Source organism: Colias eurytheme, chromosome 6, assembly GCF_061535395.1.
Source record: "Colias eurytheme isolate Ceu_HAF_F1 chromosome 6, ilColEury1 Martin Lab GWU primary, whole genome shotgun sequence".
NCBI classification, from domain to species: Eukaryota; Metazoa; Arthropoda; class Insecta; order Lepidoptera; family Pieridae; genus Colias; species Colias eurytheme.
In genome coordinates, this window is record NC_142985.1 from 9234105 (window position 1) to 9254626 (window position 20522).

Below are 20522 nucleotides of genomic sequence, written 5' to 3' on the forward strand. Positions count from 1 at the left end.
CGTTCATACAGAAGTTATCTCTGCAAATCGTACCGCACAATAGTTTGCGTTTGCGCTCAATTTGCTCTTGTTGCGGTCCAGGCGAATTCTTCGCTTGTCGAAAGGACTGTCTTAGTTTTTTCATGATCACGATGTATGGCAAGTCTTCAAGGGTGTACCCTTGTTATATCAACAGTTCGAATCGGACACGTATCTTTGGTGCAATTACAGTATTCGTACTAATTTATTGATTAACAATGCAAGCGAGCGGTCGTGAATTGAACAAAAATATCTTGAGAAGTATTTTATGCCTTCACTAATTGGCATGAAGTAATGCAACGAAGAATAAAGCTCTTTAGATGAATAACATTTTAAGCACCTTATCAGAATGTTTGCACCGCTAATAACGTGTTTCACCTTTTATCGAACGACGTAGTAAATAAACCATCGAAAACTTGTTAAAAAACACAACGTACAGAATCAAAGATGGATTCGTAGAGAAGAAAACAGGGTATTTAAACTATTCGAACTAAACTCTATTTTTGAAAAATTTGATGCCCAATATAAAAGATTCCAGAAATAACATATATTTATTTTCATTATTTATACACGTACGTTTTGGTTTGTAGTTGTATGCATACGCCAACAAAGTATATGCGTATCAATAAAATAAGATTAAAACTTATCACGATAGCGTAGATCTTACATGTTAGGGCTTCCTTTACAAGCGTAGTAAAACATTATAATATCTTATCGGCAGGAATATTACGTATAGCTTTCTCGTTTCCTGATTTTTATGTCTGAATAACTGTATAAAAATATCATTAAGATTAAGTATTAAATAATATGTAAATAATAATAATGCGGTGGTTTTAAATCTTATATAACTCAGAATAAATGATTCGACAAACCACCGCCAAATGGATATTCATCAGTCATCAGTTCATCACCATTTAAATTTTTTGTAATTCTAAATGATGTTGCAATTATACTTCCGTATTCGAACACAAATAACATCAAGAATACTATAAATGACCACCAATAATAGCCCACGTATCGGCTGCAGAGTCAATTTGTTGACAAAAACTTTTTAAAATTGCTTGCTTTGAGAAAATTTAACATGTTTGAGTAACCACAATTACCCTTAAGTGAGAGGTTTTCTCAAATACTATACATTAGCATAAATAAATACCATTTGTACTAAACTGACGCCCGCGGCAGTTGTACTTATGTTTTATCATTATTGTCGGTCACGAATCCTGTGTGTGGAACCACGTTTAAATCTTTGTTTAGAAATAATGAGAGAATACTGTACCATTAGGGATGTTTTAAATGGTAGCCCTGCCACACACGGTCGCTAGGTATGTTTTAAACATTATGAAAAAACAGCCTTTGTGTGTTGATTCTGTACATTGATAATGCCAAGTAAAAACGCATATATTTACACTATATTTTATACTAGCTTTCCGCCCGCGGCTTCGCCCGCGTTTTCAAAGAAAAACCCGTTCCCGTGGGATTTCCGGGATAAAACCTATCCTATGTGTTAATCCAAGTTACTCTCTATATGTGTGCTTAATTTCATTGTAATCGGTTCAGTAGTATTTGCGTGAAAGAGTAACAAACATCCATACATACAAACTTTCGCCTTTATAATAGTATTTTTTATATTATACATTTTTTGTTTTAATAATTTTTGCAGATCCTTCATCGGTCATAAATTATAGAACCCAGAAATTCATTCGCTTTCGCGCCTGCATAATTACGTTATCATAATTTTATAACTTTACTCACGAAATTGAATTTCACAATTTCAAATGAAGAAATTAATTACAATAACTCTTTCTCGTTTCGTTTGCCTACAATTAACCTTTGAAATATTCATCGTAGTTTTATCGTACTACGCATAAAAACAGCGTATGAACTGCCGTAACTATGCAAAGTAAATATTTACATAATGTAATATCTGCACATCATAATTATTTAATTTGCAAAATTTAAATCCGACCGACCGACCGACCGACCACCAACCAACCGTAGCTCACATTGATTTGCTCTACCAGCCGAAAGTTTCTAATGGAATCGTTCAGGGTATTTTTTAAATCTAGTATTTAGTAATTTCGATTTCATGATCTTCTATGATTTTCCATCAAGATGAATATTAATTATAAAAAATCTTGTTATAGGAAACGGCGAGGTGTCTTTTACATTATGCATTTTGGTGCCCCTTACGATCTGACGCTTAGAGCCTACTCTCCACTCGCTCTACCCCAGAATGCATAGTAGTGTGTGTAATGTTTTTTAGGTATAATTTACCTTTATGTATTATTTTTCAGTACATTTGGATACTGAACTACTTCTCTGTATACATTATAAGTGTGTAATATTTCATAAGTCTCCTTGTACGCGAAATTTTCATGTACGAAGCTTATGAAATTTCCGTGGTCTTATTTATTTATTTGTTAAAAATTTATGAACAACAATACATACATTTTTATAACAAAAATCGGTTGACTGTAGTTTTTTGTGTCATGGTAAAAGTACATGTATATAATTTAATTGCGCCAATTTGAGAGCAATGTGACACACAAACACGTATCTCGTCTGAATGTTAGATCTACCATGAAATAAAACAAAGTGGAGCATACGATTCACTTGAAAGCCGCCGCCGCGGCCGTTGCATCGCCACTTTAAGCTTTGAAAGCCACGTTAATTGGTGGGATGCTGTTTGCCCGCGACGCTCACCGGTGCAGACAAGCGCCCCTGCCTCGCCACACAATGCGATCGCCCGCCAGCTATAACCACATCTATAACGCCTCACGTACTCCAAATAATATTCAATATACCATTGAAACATTCGACAAGATACTGCACTTAAAATGAACCACGCGAGCTGGATTGCTTTAATGCCCGCAGGAATCTTTTTAAATCTTTTTAATCGCATTCAGCCGATGCCTATCGTATTGTTTTACATTGGATGAGTTACGTTTGACTGAGATACGGGACGATAAAATAAAATTCACAGTTTTATTTCGCAAAAAGACACGATATTACTTTAATAGCTACAAAGAGAGGAAAAAACGCAATTCAGAGATACAAAGGAGTTTTTATCAAGGCAGATGTGGTTGGGTCTGTGTATTTAATTGATCGGGCGCCTCGACATCTTTTTGAATCATAGTAAAATAGTGCTTCATTTTTGTAATGAAAACATAAATTCGATACGACTCACCACATTATTACATTAAAACAAGGTAAATATGAGGTAAGAACGTACTAAAAAAATCCAATATATTTTATAGATCTATTATATAAAATCGCTAGTAGGCGATCTCGAACCGGACATTTTCAATTAAATAGAGTCATCTTACTTATCTGATATCTCATGATTCCTAAAACAATCAAAAACTTATTTTCCTTGAAACGAATGATGATAAATGAATTATCTTACGAACCATACAATTTGCTTCCCCTAATTGAAAAATTAAATTCGGGTTAAGAAACTTCTCCAAAAATTTTGAACCTAATTTTTCTTAGAATATGAAAAAAATAAATCAACGCCTTGATTGACAGATAAAAAAGGTTTTTGACTCTCCAGGATTAAAGAGCGGTATACCATTAAAAAGCTATTCTTGTAGTAACGTGATTCATAGCCTTCTTCGTCTTTTTAAATTGGCGAAAACTAACATGATATATTACAAGATTTTATAGCAACGTTCAATTCGTTTTCTTTTTTAGAAACTTTGTATTAAGTTATGTATTAAATTCATCCTTTAGAGCTTTTGCTTATCTTATTCTGAATACTTATCACAAATAATTTCATCGGATTGCCCTCGATATTTATTCCTTTATTATAACCTAGTTCATCCTATAACTAACACATTGTTAATGCTCAGCTATAAATTTATCAAGCAATAACAATATAACAGGCCCTGGGGGGTCCTCCATTACATTTCGCTATCGAACATTAAGTGAAAATTTGTCTTTTGGAAAACTTGAGATACGAGTCGTATTTGGTCAATCATCTAAATAGATTTGTCCCTTGTGTTTTCGTAAATAAATTTAATTCTAAGAAGCGTAGCGTATGAAAGTGGCAAGAAAACAGGATCGCATTCTTTAATTGTGTACGAGGCTAAGGCAGCAATCCGCATTTCCTTTTAAGTAACACTTCAAATTACAGCGAGCGTCGTTTGCTCCTGCGGTTTTTGTGATAAAATTCGTCGCGTCGTCTCACGCCTGGACCCCGTTCCCTGTCCGAGGACTAAACCAATTAAATGTTACCTTTACGAGCTAATAAACATACATTATAATTTTCATTACGCCGTCATTTTTACGCCCATTTTCTCGTTAAGCGAACTTTATTTATAGTCATATTAATGGACACAATTATCTACCAAAACCAAGCTACCAACTAACAAAATATTTTAGTATGAAGTTGTATCTTTTTTTTTTATTTTCTTTTTTTATTGATTATTTAACAAAACCACATAATGACAAAACCAAATAGAAATTAGCTGTGGTCACTGATTCGTCCATCAAGAAACTTGCCAGTTTATACTTGGTGGAACACTTGGAATGAGTTAAATTCCTATTGTAGAGCAAATATCTCATTTGGATTTGATACTGGATTTGATAAAAACTGAGTATCGATGTCTGTATAGATCAAAATACATCGTCAAAATATCCACACAAGAAAGGAAGGAATAGGAATTTCCCCTTCCCCCCCCCCTGTAGTTCCTACAGTATCGACCGTACAAAAAAAAATAATAGAACATCATTTAAAGGAAATTTTACGTAGAATATTTTCCTTGAAACTAACCGTACTGCTATTTGGGCAGGTTTTAGACATATGAGCAAAAAAGGACTAAAATGCTCTAAAAAAGGGTTCTTTGAACCCCTACACCCTTAGCTCACCCCCCACCCTTGAGGACTTGGATCCTGGATATGTTAATCTGGACATGTCAAGGAATAAATGTAGCAATTTTCAAAACTACACGATTTATTTCCGCTGATTTTACTTATTTTCTCGGACTATCTATTGATTTCATGTATGACTTAACCATTCTTTTTTCATTTCAAAATGAAGTTTTTATTATTTTTTTAACAAATTCAATAAAGGTTCAATTTGTCTCAATTATGTTAACTAGCAATAAAGAGAAACTTTGCCCTCAAAAATATTAACGAATCGTTATAATAAAAAGAACTAACGAAAACTCTTGATAGAGTCGAATGTTACATTATATAATATCTTTACCAATATGAAAAATTGCGACAATCACATTCCTTTGGAGTTTCTATGAAAACAGATCGCTTTACAGACTAATGTTATACGGTGCTAGATCGTGACGTCGAGACTATTAACTTTAAGGTCGGCCGTTTGCATGTTCAGCGGTTTTGTATTTCGCGTCTCATCAACTTGTTTATGCTTATGGCAATTCTTTAACTGTCAACTGTTATGTGCACAAAGTTGCTATATTAAAATATAGAATGACAGCCTACGAAACACAGCTTATGTTTAAAAACATTTTATTTGCAGAGGTACTATTAATAGATGTGCGCGCGTGTTTGTATTTTATTTTAATACAATACTTGAAATATAGTACTGTTTTTAACTTATTTGCATGGTTTAATCTTATCAGTATTGGAGAATAGGCCCAAACACTTTATTTATATGTATTTAAGTAATATACCTACGCCTAAATGCTTACATCCTCCGCCAGCGCATGCTTACAATATGTTATTTTTACGACTTGACGTGATGCCCATAAAGAATATCCAAATTTTGTAAATTGACATTATATTAGTCAAGCAGTAAAAGTATCCTTATCTCTAGTCCAGATAGAAGTAAATTACGTTTCAAAATTACAAACTGTATATTTAAAAAATAACTTTTTACAATTTTGGTAACTCTAATAATGTTGTGAGCATGCTGCCAAGAAAATAAGAGACTAATAATAATTGCCTATTTTTACTGAAACTTTAGTATAAGCCAATATACTTATCATAATTCAATACTTTGAAGGCAGCGGGAACCAGCCATTAGCGTTGATCGTTGCGGATAAGGCGCCAGGATATTGATTCGCTTCGCGTTCTCGTGACATCAGTGATTATGTGTTTAAGCAATTACTCCTAGTAGTACCGCAACGTAGAGCCGAAGGTAAGATCGGATCCCGTTATAATTGGCCTGGGATCAAGGTACGTCAGAGCGAGGTGTCAGGCCACTTAGAACTGTAGGGGGAGTCGTACCGCCCCCCAATCGCCCTATAATTTTCAAAGCTCAATCCGGTATTGCATCCAGCCACCAGGTAGTCATTGCAAAATTGAAATCACGTCTGTTATGGCTTTACATGTTTTATTTAATTTTATTGAACTGGGAGATGATTCGATTCTTCGAGATAAAAATCATCTTGTATAATGCAGCTTAATTTGCATTATTGCGCTGTTTTGTTTTGAAAGTAATAAGTGGGGTCGTTGCCGCTGTTTACGGCGACCGTTGGCTTGGAGATTCGCCATTAAAAATAGCTAAGCTTGCGTAAAAATGTCTGCAGCTAGTGGTACAATACAAGATTCCAGGTATTCAAAGTGGCGTATAAAGGATAAGATGAGCAATCAACCAAGACACGTAAGTTAGTCGAGATAATTTTGCATTTTCATTTCAAGCAAATAATACCTATAATAAATATTTAAATATAGTTTTAGATTAACCATTCAAACTGATGTTTGCATATAGCTCGACCATTAACATCTAGAAGGAGTACAGCATATTCAGATATTCGCGTGATTTAATTAATGCGAATGGCGTTATTGTACAAAGACGTGATGAACCATAATCCTACAGTCTGAATTGAGACTTGACTTCCCACAGATTCAAGGTTACGAACGTGATTTTGAAATATCATAAATTCAAACTCAATGGCCCATCGCCGCGCGCGATCAATGCTTTCTCACGAACCGATAGTTATTATATTAGCATCGTTAAACCTTCAAATTTAAGGAATGTTTTTCGATGAAGCATTCGGTCGATTATTGAAAAATATTCCTTGTTTTTTGGATAGGGTTGCCAACCTTTAAAAAATCCGCCTATTTAAATAATTACCTTGAAAATTGACTTTTTGTTTATTTTCCATTCATTTTTAATCTTCGTGATGGTGCACGATATACATATTTACTTGGCCAATTTGAATAATGAGGAATAATCGCATTTTAAGACGTGCTGACATGATAACTTTTAATTTCATTGGCATGTAAACATAATAAGATCGTCTGTATAATTGGAGCCAGCGTTGATCGTCTAAGCTGAATTGGTATTCTGCTCGCTGAATGTATCGATTAATAACAAAATTGCCAGTTAACTGATGTCCCTAGCTGTGAGTGTTTTGTTTGAGCGCCGTGTTTAGCATCAAGCTCCACGGTTCTTTGTTATCTTTGTTGACTTCGACAATATTGACACAAACTCGCCTCTAGTGTTTACCCAACGTCGTGATTGAGATCCCGCGTGCACTTTTATTGATGTCCAATCGCAGGAAGTACAATAGTTTTTTATGCTGCACCTTTTGTGGTTTTTCATCTCGTACTGGGGTGATAAATAAATATTTTATAACATATTTATTGCTTATTAATAAAGTTATAGAAGCGCTTAATATAATTGAAATGCCTTCGTTTCATGAAAATAAAAATATGAAGCATCAAACAATTTTAAGACGAGGGTTCACATATACATAATATTATGTAATAACTTGAACGTATTTTTGTATTCAGCTTATTTCAGGTACTTCATAATATTGTTTCCATCAAATTTTTTGCCGCGGAAAAAGCTCTCTCCCACGATTATTTTCATATCTATAAAACAGTGAAAAAAAGACGACTCAATATATTATTTTACCTTTTGCCGCGGTTCATCGGCTCAACATAGGTAATTGAAAGAATACATTTAATCCAAAGCCTGGGAAATCGCAGACTAAGACTTTTTTCTATTGAGGCTACAAAGAGTACTATTGCAGTACAAGACTCAATTTTACTGTGAAAATTATCGCTGCTTCCGGATTCTACTGGGATTGCTTGCCGTGTTCCGCGTCAACGCCTACCGCTTTATACTGTAGCAAGTTTATTGCCCTTCGGCTGTACTCGCAATTATCTATTTCAATTTGTGATGCAATGCAGGTCTTATAAAGAGAATGCTAATATCTGCCAGCAAAAAGCAACCGTAAGAGGCGTTAGCAACTACGACCTCCTCGTAAACAGTAGTAATCGACGCTTAAAGTGATGTAGTTTAAATATTATGAGCTTCAGAATAGTTTATACGTACACTTTCATACAAAATGATGATGGCTATGATAATGGCGTTTGTAATTTCTGTTACAAATTGCAAAAATTAAAGAAGCTAAGCTGATGATTTTTTTTCAAACAGACTCAAACACTTGATTGTAGGAATGTATTTTTTTCTTTATTTTATGTACCTATGTATACTGTATAGTATGTTCCATGGATTAAATACTGAAAAAATATTTTATATTATGACAGCATGTCGATGTTAACTAAAATTATGTGTCATAAAAGCTAGCACTTCTAATTTCTTAAACTCGGGGTTTCAGAGTGCACGTAGGAGACTATTAAAACTTAAGACATGTCTCGTACGTCACTCAGCTTGAGTTATAATATTTCAAGGATGGACGCCCATCGACGCCCAGCTATTAAAATCCCGCGTCCTTCCTGGAAGCCTTGTTTTACGATAATCTTAGGAATTCAAACGCACTTCTATATCACGCGAAGAAAATCTTCGTATATACCTCCTGCCCGTCTTTAAGACATAAATCATTCTTTAAAATCCTTTATGCAACGTATATATGAACATGCACAATGTACAAAACATTTATGTGTTATGAAGAAAGCGATAACCTATGGAAGAAGACCCATGAAAATAGTGACGACTGAACCTTGACCAAAGATGTTCTATTCAAACGTCCCTATTATTCTCCATTGGTATATGCATTAACAGCGTAGTGAGAATATTCCAGGACAAAACCGAACAACCATAAATAATGCGAAGTCAACTAATGAATTACGATGGCAGCGAATACAGGACTCATAAGAAAGGGTCGTGCGATGTGCACCAGTGCAACTACTGCAAGGGCGGATCCAGCTTTAGTGCCAGGGGGGGGTCACATAGACGTGGTCAATTTTCAAAAGCTATATTTTGGTAATTTAATTGATACGTAGATTAAAAAAAATGGTCAAGTGCGAGTCGTCGTTCCGTACAAACATTTTTATATGTTTTAATATTAAATTTATGCTTTTTGCGATTTTTCCTTTATCTGTGCTATAAGACGTAAGTTTCTATTAAATAAAGATTAAATATCAAGATTCTGTGTTCACGGGAAGTACCCTGTAGGTTTTGATTCCTGGCAACACTTGCGAATGTTGATATTAAGCATGAAATGTATGTTTTAGCAATTTTTCCTCCATCTGTGCTGACATTGCTTTTAACCAAATTTCAGAACTCAGTAGATACAATACCTATAGATTTTGATTCCCTTGCGATAATGTCGAAATTTGCGATAATTTACGGCATAAATGGCTGTATCTTTTGATTGCGTTGGCTTATAAATTTGATTTTTTCACAGCTATATAAGGAACCGTAGATTTGAGAATTCGGTATGAATTTCAGATTGATACCTCCACGCGTTCCTGAGAAAAAGCGTCTTCACAGGCAGACAAACTTGAAAAATATATATTTTTTGCAATTATTCCTGTATCTGTACTATAAGATGTTGCTTTGTACCGAATTTCAAGATTCTGAGTTTACGGAAAGTACCCTGTAGGTTTTGAGTTTTGATTCCCTTGCGAATGTCGAAATTTGCGAAATTTTTCGGCATTTACGGCTGTATCTTCTGATTCGTTGCCATAGAAGTTTGATTTTATTATAGCGTAAAGGTATTTTAGACTTGAGTTTTTGGTATGAATATGAAGTTAATACATGTCAGCGTTCATGAGTAACAGGGTTGTAAGTTAAATTTTTTTTAAATATTTTTTTATATTATTATCTAAGGAAAAATTCATGCTTTTCGCAATTAGTAAACAAAGTCGTTGTCTCTGTGCCTATGTCCCTATATGTATGATTAAATCTTTAAAACTACGGAACGAATTTCGATGCAGTTTTTTTAAAGATAGAGTGATTCAAGAGGAATAGTATATAATTTATAAGGTTTTAGAGAAAGCGGGCGAAGCCGCGGGCGGTAAGTAGGTACTAAATTTCATGACTCTGTGTACTCGGGAACTACCCTGTAGGTTTTGATTTCTTAGGGAGTGTCGAAAAATTTCAGCAATTACAGCTGCATCTTTTGATTGCGTTGGGTAAAACGTTTGAATTTTTCACAGCATCAAGGGATCGTAGACCGTAGGATTTCGACATTAGCGAGGGAATCAATACCTGCAGGGAGCACCCTGTCCCGTAAATACAGTCTTGAAATTGAGTAAAAAGTATCGTGTTATAGCACAGATGTAGTAATAACTGCGAAAACCCTAATTATTTAATTAAATTAAATAAAAATATATTTTTAAATAATTTTAAACTTACAATCCCTTTACTCATGAACGTCTACATGTATTTAATTGATATTCACATCAGAACTCAGGTCTATAATAACTTAAATCTGTTATTTAATTCAAATTCTATGTCAACGCAATCTGAAGAAAAAGCAATTAGAGCCGCATATTCTGTAATTCGCAACTACTTGCAAGGGAATCATCAATCAAAACCTACAAGGTACTTCCCGTGAACACAGTCTTGAAATTTGGTTAAAAGCAACGACTTAAGCACTTACAAGCACAGATAAAGAAAAAAATCCTTTAAACAAAATTGTAAGATACAACATAATGAAAAAATATGTTTGCTCGGAGTCCTCGGTGCGCGAGTCCGACGCGCACTTGGCCGATTTTTTGTTGTAATTTGACTGAATTTTATAGTGTTCATTTGAAAAAAAAATTTGCTATTTTATGTCTTATCCACGAACTGGGATATTTCGATATTTGAGGTTTTGTGTGAAAAGTGTAACAGCAAAAGTTGTAGAAAAAAAATTAATTACATACAACTTTACCATTAGGTACACTTTATTCCGCAGTTATGGTTTTTTTTTTAAATCGATAAACCTGTTATTTGTCTTTAAATTACGACCACAGATCGACCCTAATAAACTTTTTCTATAATTTTTGTTATATTCTCTTCCGTTACCGTTTGTAATTGATTTCATTGTTCTATATTACTTTTATGTCTCAAAATTCAATAAAAACATCATATTGAACAGTATTAATTTGTTAATTTAAAAAAGTTAATATTAAATTAGTGGTCCACTTAGGTCGTGGACCTAGCCCAGGGGGGGGGTCATGACCCCGTGACCCCCCCCCTGGATCCGCGCTTGAACTACTGCCGCGCACGACTCTAGCTAGACAATTAAGAGACTATTAGGAGTGCTAGTTTTACATCTTACTTCAAATATGGAGAATATAATCTTTTCCACCAAGAACATTATAATATATAGAAGACACCATAAATTAGTAGTAAAGCAAGACGGTTGAGTTGACTAAGCTGTTACGTAATATATGAATGATAGCTAACTCTATTATAATATTGGTGAATAATTTTTCTCAGCTTTGAAAATAAATATGCAACATTAACATAATATTCGTAGTAACTCTAGTAAGGCATTACAAACAGGGGCCTAATTTTTAAAGAATCTGTTTTAAGAATTTTCCCACCTATTAATTTCCAGAGAATTCTAATCTTTTGTATTTAACTTCTCGTAGTCCTTTAACTCATTAAAACTGAAACATTGTAAAGCCATAAACCTATAGAGAGTAACCAAACAATGATCATTAAAGTTCTATCTGAACATTTTCCTTAAGGCATTTTATACAAGATGTGTTAAAAGTTACCCCAGTAGTCCCAGTAGATACAATGCAGTGTGCCGTATAAAGGGCCATGAGGTACGCCAAGGACGCCCGGTGCTCGCGATTATGTAAATAATGCTCTGTGCCCTGCCCTATGGCACCCGCCAAAGGGCTATTACCTGCTCATCCTGTCGACCTCTGGTCATATGACTCATTCTCGCCATTATCTCCACGTTTATAATTGCTCTAATTGCTCTTAAGGCTATAATTCCAGCAAGCTATCCAACGCTAAAGGATGATACGAAACTTTTACAAATTACCCTCACGAAGTTCGTTTATCACGTCATCAGGAGCAGGCGGACCTTTTAATTCTCTACTTGTATTATCATTTATACACGAAACCTTCGCCGTAATTGAATTTATTTTAATCGTATTGTGTATCGATCGTCGCTATCTATAACTGTATGAATTCAATTATTCATTGAGGATTCTTGGAAACATGACGCCTAAGTGAAAAGTCCTTAAAAAGATGTTTTAGTATTATATTTTTAACCTTTTTCTATATCAATTATATTGATCTATTATTCATTTATTTTGTGGGTAGATATATACCTAGAAAATTAAATAAAATTTGTTTGTTTAAATAATAACAGTGAAGAACATCTACCTATACTTGATATTTAAAAGTTATTTATTATTCATCACATCTTAATGCGCACTGTCATCTTATATTTATTGATTTGACACATGTGCTTTAGGATTCGTTCGCAGCAGCAACTAATCTGAGGAGGTGGTGACGCGAGTCAAATTAAGATGACTATCGCATCGTTATATTAGTATTAAGTAATTTTCCTTATAACACACGGACTGCATTCCTCGGGTGAGGACAGTTTGTTGAGAAGAGCCGTGTCGTTGAACCGATCCGTAGCGAATCGTCGCGCTTCCGCCAACACCCAGCAAATAAAATCAATTAGTGGACGTGACACCGTTAGCTTCATCTTCAAATTATTCATATTCTCTTGCATTGGCTTGTAACTACAATTATTTTTGTTATATATTAAATGGTAGACGATATGATGCAATAAATATTCGTATTGGAAGAAGAATCTAAAACAATATCATGAATAATATAATAACATAGATAGCTAACACATGATTCAGCAATTGTTAAGCATAGAAACGTGTGTTAATTTCAACGGATGGTGTTTAATAAAGGTGGCCACGTCATGTTATTGGCACCACGTCGGTGGCACCGGATAAGCGTTGCGACCGGCCGATTGTCTCGCGACTATCGTAAATAACTCGGCCCGTGTCCGGTATCGGCCTCGAATACAAAGTTTAGACGCTAGCGAATCTGGACGTCGTAGTGCAACCAATAGAAACCCTAACCGCTGAGTCTCGAACGCAAGTCCCTCGTCCAGTTCCAATCCGCAAGCAAGAACATAACGATAAGAGGCAACCATAACACATCGACTACCCGTAGTTGAGTGCACCCTCTTGAGCAGGAAACAGCCTCCGCGCTCGGAATACGTATGAGCTCGGTATGCCACCGCCTCCCACTTATCTAACCGTCAGCATTATTGATATCTATCGCAACGAAAATATTATTATTCTCGCAATGAAATTAATTAGCATGCGTAAAACGTCTCTATTTATTGGTCTACAATTTGAACAACTTAACGAGATTCTCGAGCGGCGGAGTAGACGTAGCCGACGGCTATTAATTCCCTTTGAGATATAAACAATGGACACGTGATATAAATAGCTGGAACGAAAATAATACAGCAGTTTCACTTTGGTCTATTTTATTGGGCAGGCTTTGCAGAAGGGTGCATTGAGGGCGGGTAGGCATCGTGCGGGCCGAGGCATGGTTGAAGCCCGATAGCATCGCTGCGCCGCGTGCTCTATAAATAGATAGGCAGGCGAACCCTTGAACCAGCCGCAGTCGTCAGTAGACTCATCAAAGGGCTACTACATACTACGTTATTGCCAATTGCTTCCATTTAAAGCCATGTTGGCGCTTGCGTCCGCCTCCGCCACATACTTAATAACGTTTACAGCAGATTTCTGATGAAAGTAAAACTTTATGTTAATATCAAACATACGTCAAGAATACCTTATTGAATAGCAAAGCGTAGTCGTAATATAAGTAAATGTTTGGCAAGTTCCGCAGTAGATAGCAGCCCTGGGTTGCTCCGGTACCGCAACACTTCTCCATAAAACACGGCGGACAGGGCGCAGTTTCTCGCTTGTTCGCTTTCGTTCGCACATGTGGCATACGCTTATTTTTTCCCTGATTAGAGTAAAGATGCGCAACCGGTTTAAACGCGAAGGTCGCTGCATGAGAACTCAGGTTCTCCTACGCGCTCGCCGTCGTTCGCTAATGATGTCTCTGCGCTGAAACATTCCTAATTGGATGAACGTCCAACTGTCTCAGCGTCTTAAAAAACCGATACAAAGGGATGCACGCTGTGGTACCTACTGTTAATAGAACTCTCGCGATGTTATTCGTTACTTGTAACTATATATAAGTATTTAAACAATGCGTTAACAGAGAATCGCTTGAAGTATTCATGACCAGACCAAGTTTTATCGCGATTAATTCAACGTGTCTTCGTAGAGAGAGATATGATCGAGTTATCAAGATCGTATTATAAATATAATTACGACAGATTTTATTATTAAATGATATAGTTTAAGAAAAGTACGAGATAATTGTTTATAATAATAACCACTGCTGAATATCCATATCCCATTGTATAAAGAAAGCGGTTATTGTATGAAAAAGTATAAAAATAACAACTTCCTATAGATAATAGAAAAAAATGTTAATTTTATACTAAGGTGTATTCAAAAAAATAATATTCAATTTTAACTAATTTCTAAGACTGCGAAGAATTATTCAATACTGATTAATCCAGAGGAAAACAACTTGTCTAATTACTAATTACCGTTAGTTCTTAGATTACCTTCAAACTGGCTAGATACTCCCTGATACTCGTTCCCTGTGAATTACCTTGTAATAACGGGCAATGTATAGTGAATTGTCGTAGATTGTAGACGCAAAGTCCTAACCTAGCTGTATATAATGACACAATTGAGCAACTTATTCTTTTCTAATAGAACTGAAATGACTTCCTTGGTTCACAGTATTACGAGTTTAATCAAACTCCATTTTCCACTACCTGAGCTGCGTACCAAAGCTTGGACGCTGCTAAAAAAAGAAAATAATTTGAACCCGCAGGCAAATTCTTTCTGATTTATATATAGATTTGTCTTTGTAGTTTATTTATGGAGTTGCAGTCTGATTCATACGCATAGTTGAACGTGCGGTTATCTCGTGCTCAATTTCAATCCTGTTGTTTTATTTTCTCTTAGCAAATTGTTGCTTAATAAAACGTTTATAGTAATTGTTTTGGGTACCTATATGTTGTCATTCATTGGTATAATTATTTTTAATTTAATTCCATTAACTGATAATAGGTTCTTCTTAAAAAAAAAACATTATTGCTAATTACATTATTTCCAATGAAGTCATTATTTTCAATGATATTTTGACACATTTATAACTAGTTAATTAATCATGTTTAAAAATTCAAGATCTCTATCTCTAACGCTCGCCCTATGCGTATGAAGCCCATATAAATTATTAATCTTATAATATAAAATTGAATCCCAAAATGTGTTGGTAAGCGCATAACTTGAGAACGGCTGAACCGATTTCGATAATTCTTTTTTTATTATATTCCTTGAAGTACGAGGATGGTTCTTATGTAGAGAAAACGTAAATATGTATCACGGGCGAAGCCGGGGCGGACCGCTAGTTTAATTATAATTTTATATTGACGACGCTTTTCACGCTGACGTGTTGAGAATATAATATTATAATGTAATGCGGAACCAATATAGTATAAAATATAATGGGCGCCTATAATTTAAAAGCTTGTTGGTACATCCATACTTAATCCGATTAAATTCAACTGAATTATTAATGAATCTGTTCAAAATTATTGTCTATATTACTATAATGTATATGAAAAACCTAAAAATGTATCAGATGGAAAGCGAAGTTAAATTTTAACTTACAGTGACTCATTTTTTTACGTTATATAATAACGACATAATATATCAATAAAATGCTGCAGAATCCTTTCTTATAAGTGTTGTTCATTGTATTTTTTAATAATTTTCTATAAACTGTACGCTAATCGAAAATTTACCTTGATCTCTACAAAATTCTGTCCAACCTAAATGAAAGTAGTTTGAGTATTCGATTTAACCCTATTTACTAAGTTTTAAAATATCGCTTTTACTTATTTTCATGGTATGTATATTGTATATGGTAGAGCTACGGTAGAGCTACAATAATAATAATTAATAACGTAATTAATGTAAATGTATCAAAATGTAGATACTAATTTTTTTTGCTATAAAAATGACATAAAGCTAAGTAATATCAAAAGCAATCAAATGTCAAAAATTGTAGATCCTAGCTGATCCGAGCATTTCCCATTCTTTTATGAGTAAAAATTAAATACGCGCGTGTATTTATGTCTTCGTGGAGATTCGTAGTGTGAGAGCTTGTTAAAAATTTTACAAATATTTCTTATATTGCTAACCTTCTAATTGTGTTTTGCTGAAATATAGCTTTATCTATCATTTTCATTTTATTTCTGAAGATTTGATTTCTAAATTTGAATCCACTCGCATAACTATATAAAAAAGAAAGGTCATATAAAGTAAGAAGGTGTCCTTTTTCATAGATTTTATCGATAGTATGCAAAGGGGCAAGTAGTAGGAAATAAATAAACCGCAATCTGATCCGATCCAATGCGGTTACAATGTTCAGTACGCACCGAGGGGCCCTTACGTGTGTGATATTGGAATAACGATAGCTGACTCCCGACCCACGGGCACCACGGGGCTTGTCACCTCAATGAAAATGTCCACACGGCTTATCGTGCACAATGCACATGCGAGCTCGAGCTTCCTGGTTCGCTCCGATAATGTCTGCGTTGTTACAGCCATCGGTGCGGCCTAACTAATGAAGATTTAAATCGACGCTGGTGCAAACCCAGCCCTGTTTTGCATCCTTCTATCTACCACACAAAGGTAAATTCTATTAATTAGTGACTACACAGATACCTTATTCTCATGTCAAATGCTCACAGTCAATATTCCAATTAAACGCGACGTCTGCTAACGTAGATCGTTCGCTTACGATTTTCTTGGAAACATGCACGGCTAATAAGAATATTTATTGTGTATGCAGTTCTTTAATTGGTATCTGGAGACAAAAATAAAAATCTAATCCGGAATTTAAGCGCAATTGCAAAGATGTTAGGCAGACGGCATAAATCTTATAGCGACGAGTTTTCGACTTTTATTTTGAATGTTTTTGATGTGCAGGGCCTAATTGAATACTTGGTTCGAGTTTGGAAGAAGCCACCTCTCGTATACTGCGACTATCACGGGCATTCGCGAAAGAAGAATGTCTTTTTTTACGGATGCGCCGGCGCAGAGAGTTGGTGCAGCAACGACCGGCTTGTACAAGATGAACCTGTTAAATACCTTGTAAGTTGCATAAATCAGGACTAACAGCGATTGTGTATACATTACTGCAGTTAATTAAACACCCAGTTTTTGTATTCGCTTATTTGGCTCTTATGTATTCCGTTATGTTAAATGGATGAAGAAGAAGTTGGAGAAAAATAGGAAACGTGCACCGCTAAGTTGGTGACGTAATGCCAATAACAGCTTTTACATTTATAATGCTTACTGCTTACATAGTACATGATACATAGTAATTATTCATTATGCAAATGTAAATTGTCATTAACTTTTTGTCATAATTGTACTGTACGAATTTTTATCTACAAATAGATATAATTAAATCCTGATAAAAATCTAGTCTATTTATTATTGAATTCGATTTTATATTAAGGTTCAGAGAAGCCATTTTCATTTGGTTCCTCGCTGATGCTCCGTGAAAACTTAATCATCATCCACAGAAAAGTTAATTATCCTTTATCGCATCTTTGTTGCTTTGCTTAAATTACTTTCTAGTTAGCATAAGTAAGTGTAACCTATAAAAATAATATAAGTACATGCGGGTGTGCAGATGTTGCCCGCGCTGATGCACCGCATATCGCCCGCGTTCGCGCTGGGCTCGTGCTCGTTCCGCGTGGAGCGCGAGCGCGAGAGCACGGCGCGCGTCACCGTGTGGCGCCACCTCGGCGTCACCCGCTCATACACCATGGAGGCTTCCTTCTGCGGCTTCGACCGAGGACCATTTAAGGTTAGCTCCTAGCTTTATCGCCCGTCAACATGCAAATTCATTATTTATTAGCTTTAAAATAGTCGCTACAACGTTATTGGACGTAAATTTTGTAAATACATAAGCTAGGAAACAGTACATCACGAACCTAATTGAGATTTTATATATAGAACAACGATACCACAAAAAAATAAACAATTAAAATAGCATTGCGATGAACAATTTGCAAAAACAAATCATGCAAGGCGAATAAGCATGAGACCGCAAAAATACAAGTTTTCATCACGAAGAAATAGCATTCCTTGACAGAAAGAAAAAAAGAAACACATAACCTTTGCGGATCCAACAATTCATCATAACGATGTCAGACTTATTTACTCATTCAATTATTAAATAGAAACCGCATAAGAAGGAAAAAAGAACACCTATATAAGTGATATTTCACATTAATATTCTTTTCACATAATAATTAACAAGGGGGTGTCGTTATCGAAATGTAATTACTAAGTGATCGATTATTTTACAGATACGTCTTATATTTTCCAATTAGTAATGATGGTTAATAAAGGGAGATTAATGATATGCATAGTATGCGTTTGACATGTAGTCTAATTCATCTGCCCGGTGCAGATCACAAAAGATAAGAGCGCAATATATTTTCAATCAATGTAACGTCAGAAACGCTTACTTCACTTATTAATTCGCTCTTCTGTGATGACTTTTATATGGGCATTAAAAAGAGGAGTAACGGTAAGATAATAAAAGAATACGGTTTGTAAGTAAATTATAGAATCGTGTTCGTATAAGTACTTAACCTACAAAACTAAAATGTAATTTGGCGAATTAAAATAAAATTGGGTACAGAGACATGTTCACGCTAAGGTAGGCACATTTCTACAAAAATACAAATACAAACGAAGGCGTAATTTTAACTTATCTGCTGTTGAATTAGTATATGCAATAAGCTATGAGATTTTATTAACGCTGTGATTTCACCACGACTGCACTTGTGATTATAAATCGTAATCTTATTATATTGAGTAGAGCCTATAATATTTCTTGCCAGTTTTTATTGTGTTTAAAATAATTTTATGCACCTGCTTTCGTTTTATTCAAAGAATATATATGAAAATATTACCATTATATTGATATTGAAGGATACACATAGTTTACTGTTTAATCATTAAAGCTTCATAATTCAAGACATTAGTTATCGGCATTAACAAAGATTTCTGTAATTCGTTCAAATGTCCTCACGAATATAACTCGAGGGTGTATTTTAAGATTTATTTTTTGTATTAAAGTCGACATTAATTGGACAGTATACCACAAATCCGCTTTAGGCTATAAATTACAAGATTTTTTAAGTCTACGCGGGTAGAGTCCTTACTCCATGGATAATTTTATTCGCCCGCGAGCAGGGACTGAACGATAAGCCCCTTAATATATCAGTTGGGCCGTCATCACCCGAATGATTTATTCACCAGGGATTCCATCTGAACACGCAGCATCTGCAGAACGTGGGCAGCGACTTCTGCGAGGCGCTCAACGGCCTCAACGATAGTGCGACCAACGTCGACATACAGCTCACTAAGGATATCAACGGGTTCGTTTCACATTTTCATATATATTATTTTAACTGTTGTAAAATATTATATTTTGTTAAGTATTAATCTGTAATGGCTGTAATAACGGGATGAAAAATTATATAACGTATTTTGATTTTTGTTACATAAAACTATAACTTCATAAAACTAAAGAACTATAAATGTGGGATGAAATAATTCTCTGAAGCCATATAATTTATGAATAAATAGGTTATTGTTTTCAAATAATGTATAAATGTATGAGGATAATGGATATTTATTAAAGTACAGAGTCGCAAATATTTCATTTTATAATTGGTAGACAACAACAATGTTGCGCTGCGACGAGCTTCGTTAACTTAAAAGCTGGGGATATTAAAAAATTATAAAACGAAAAGTTATATCATAATAGGTCGTTTAATATCTCCTCGAATGAAGGTGGAATTTAACTGTCGCGCTCTCGATAAAATGTATGTAAAGTTTGTGTGGCAATAAATCAGGAGAAGCCGCCCTTTTTATTGGCGTTCAATAGTAGAGTAGGTAAACGGGGAAACAAACACAATTTATTGACTTCACGTTTTATCGGCAGAAATATTGTTGAGATTCGTGTGTGCGTCGCTGCAGAAAATAGGCAAGTTATCAGTGTGCGCGAATTATAATCTTGATTGACTGGATTTATTGTTGTGGTTTTAATAATAATGGTTTTCACGCCCATCGTATTACCACAGAGTGCCACAGATAATATAACACTCAACTAGGTAGGTATTACTAAGATAAACGATTGCGTAAATATAAACTTACCG

The 20522-nt window shown here is 34.9% G+C and overlaps 1 protein-coding gene across 1 annotated transcript in view; it reads left to right on the forward strand.

Moving 5' to 3' along the window:
* Window positions 1–20522, forward strand: part of LOC149907900 (cytosolic carboxypeptidase 1-like) — a 63874-nt gene that overhangs the window by 41903 nt on the left and 1449 nt on the right. Inside the window, exons 20-23 of the mRNA XM_090103022.1 lie at window positions 16881–16968; window positions 17266–17430; window positions 17978–18154; window positions 19621–19739. Of these exons, the coding sequence (XP_089959148.1) occupies window positions 16881–16968; window positions 17266–17430; window positions 17978–18154; window positions 19621–19739 (549 nt within the window). The remainder of the gene's footprint in view (window positions 1–16880; window positions 16969–17265; window positions 17431–17977; window positions 18155–19620; window positions 19740–20522) is intronic.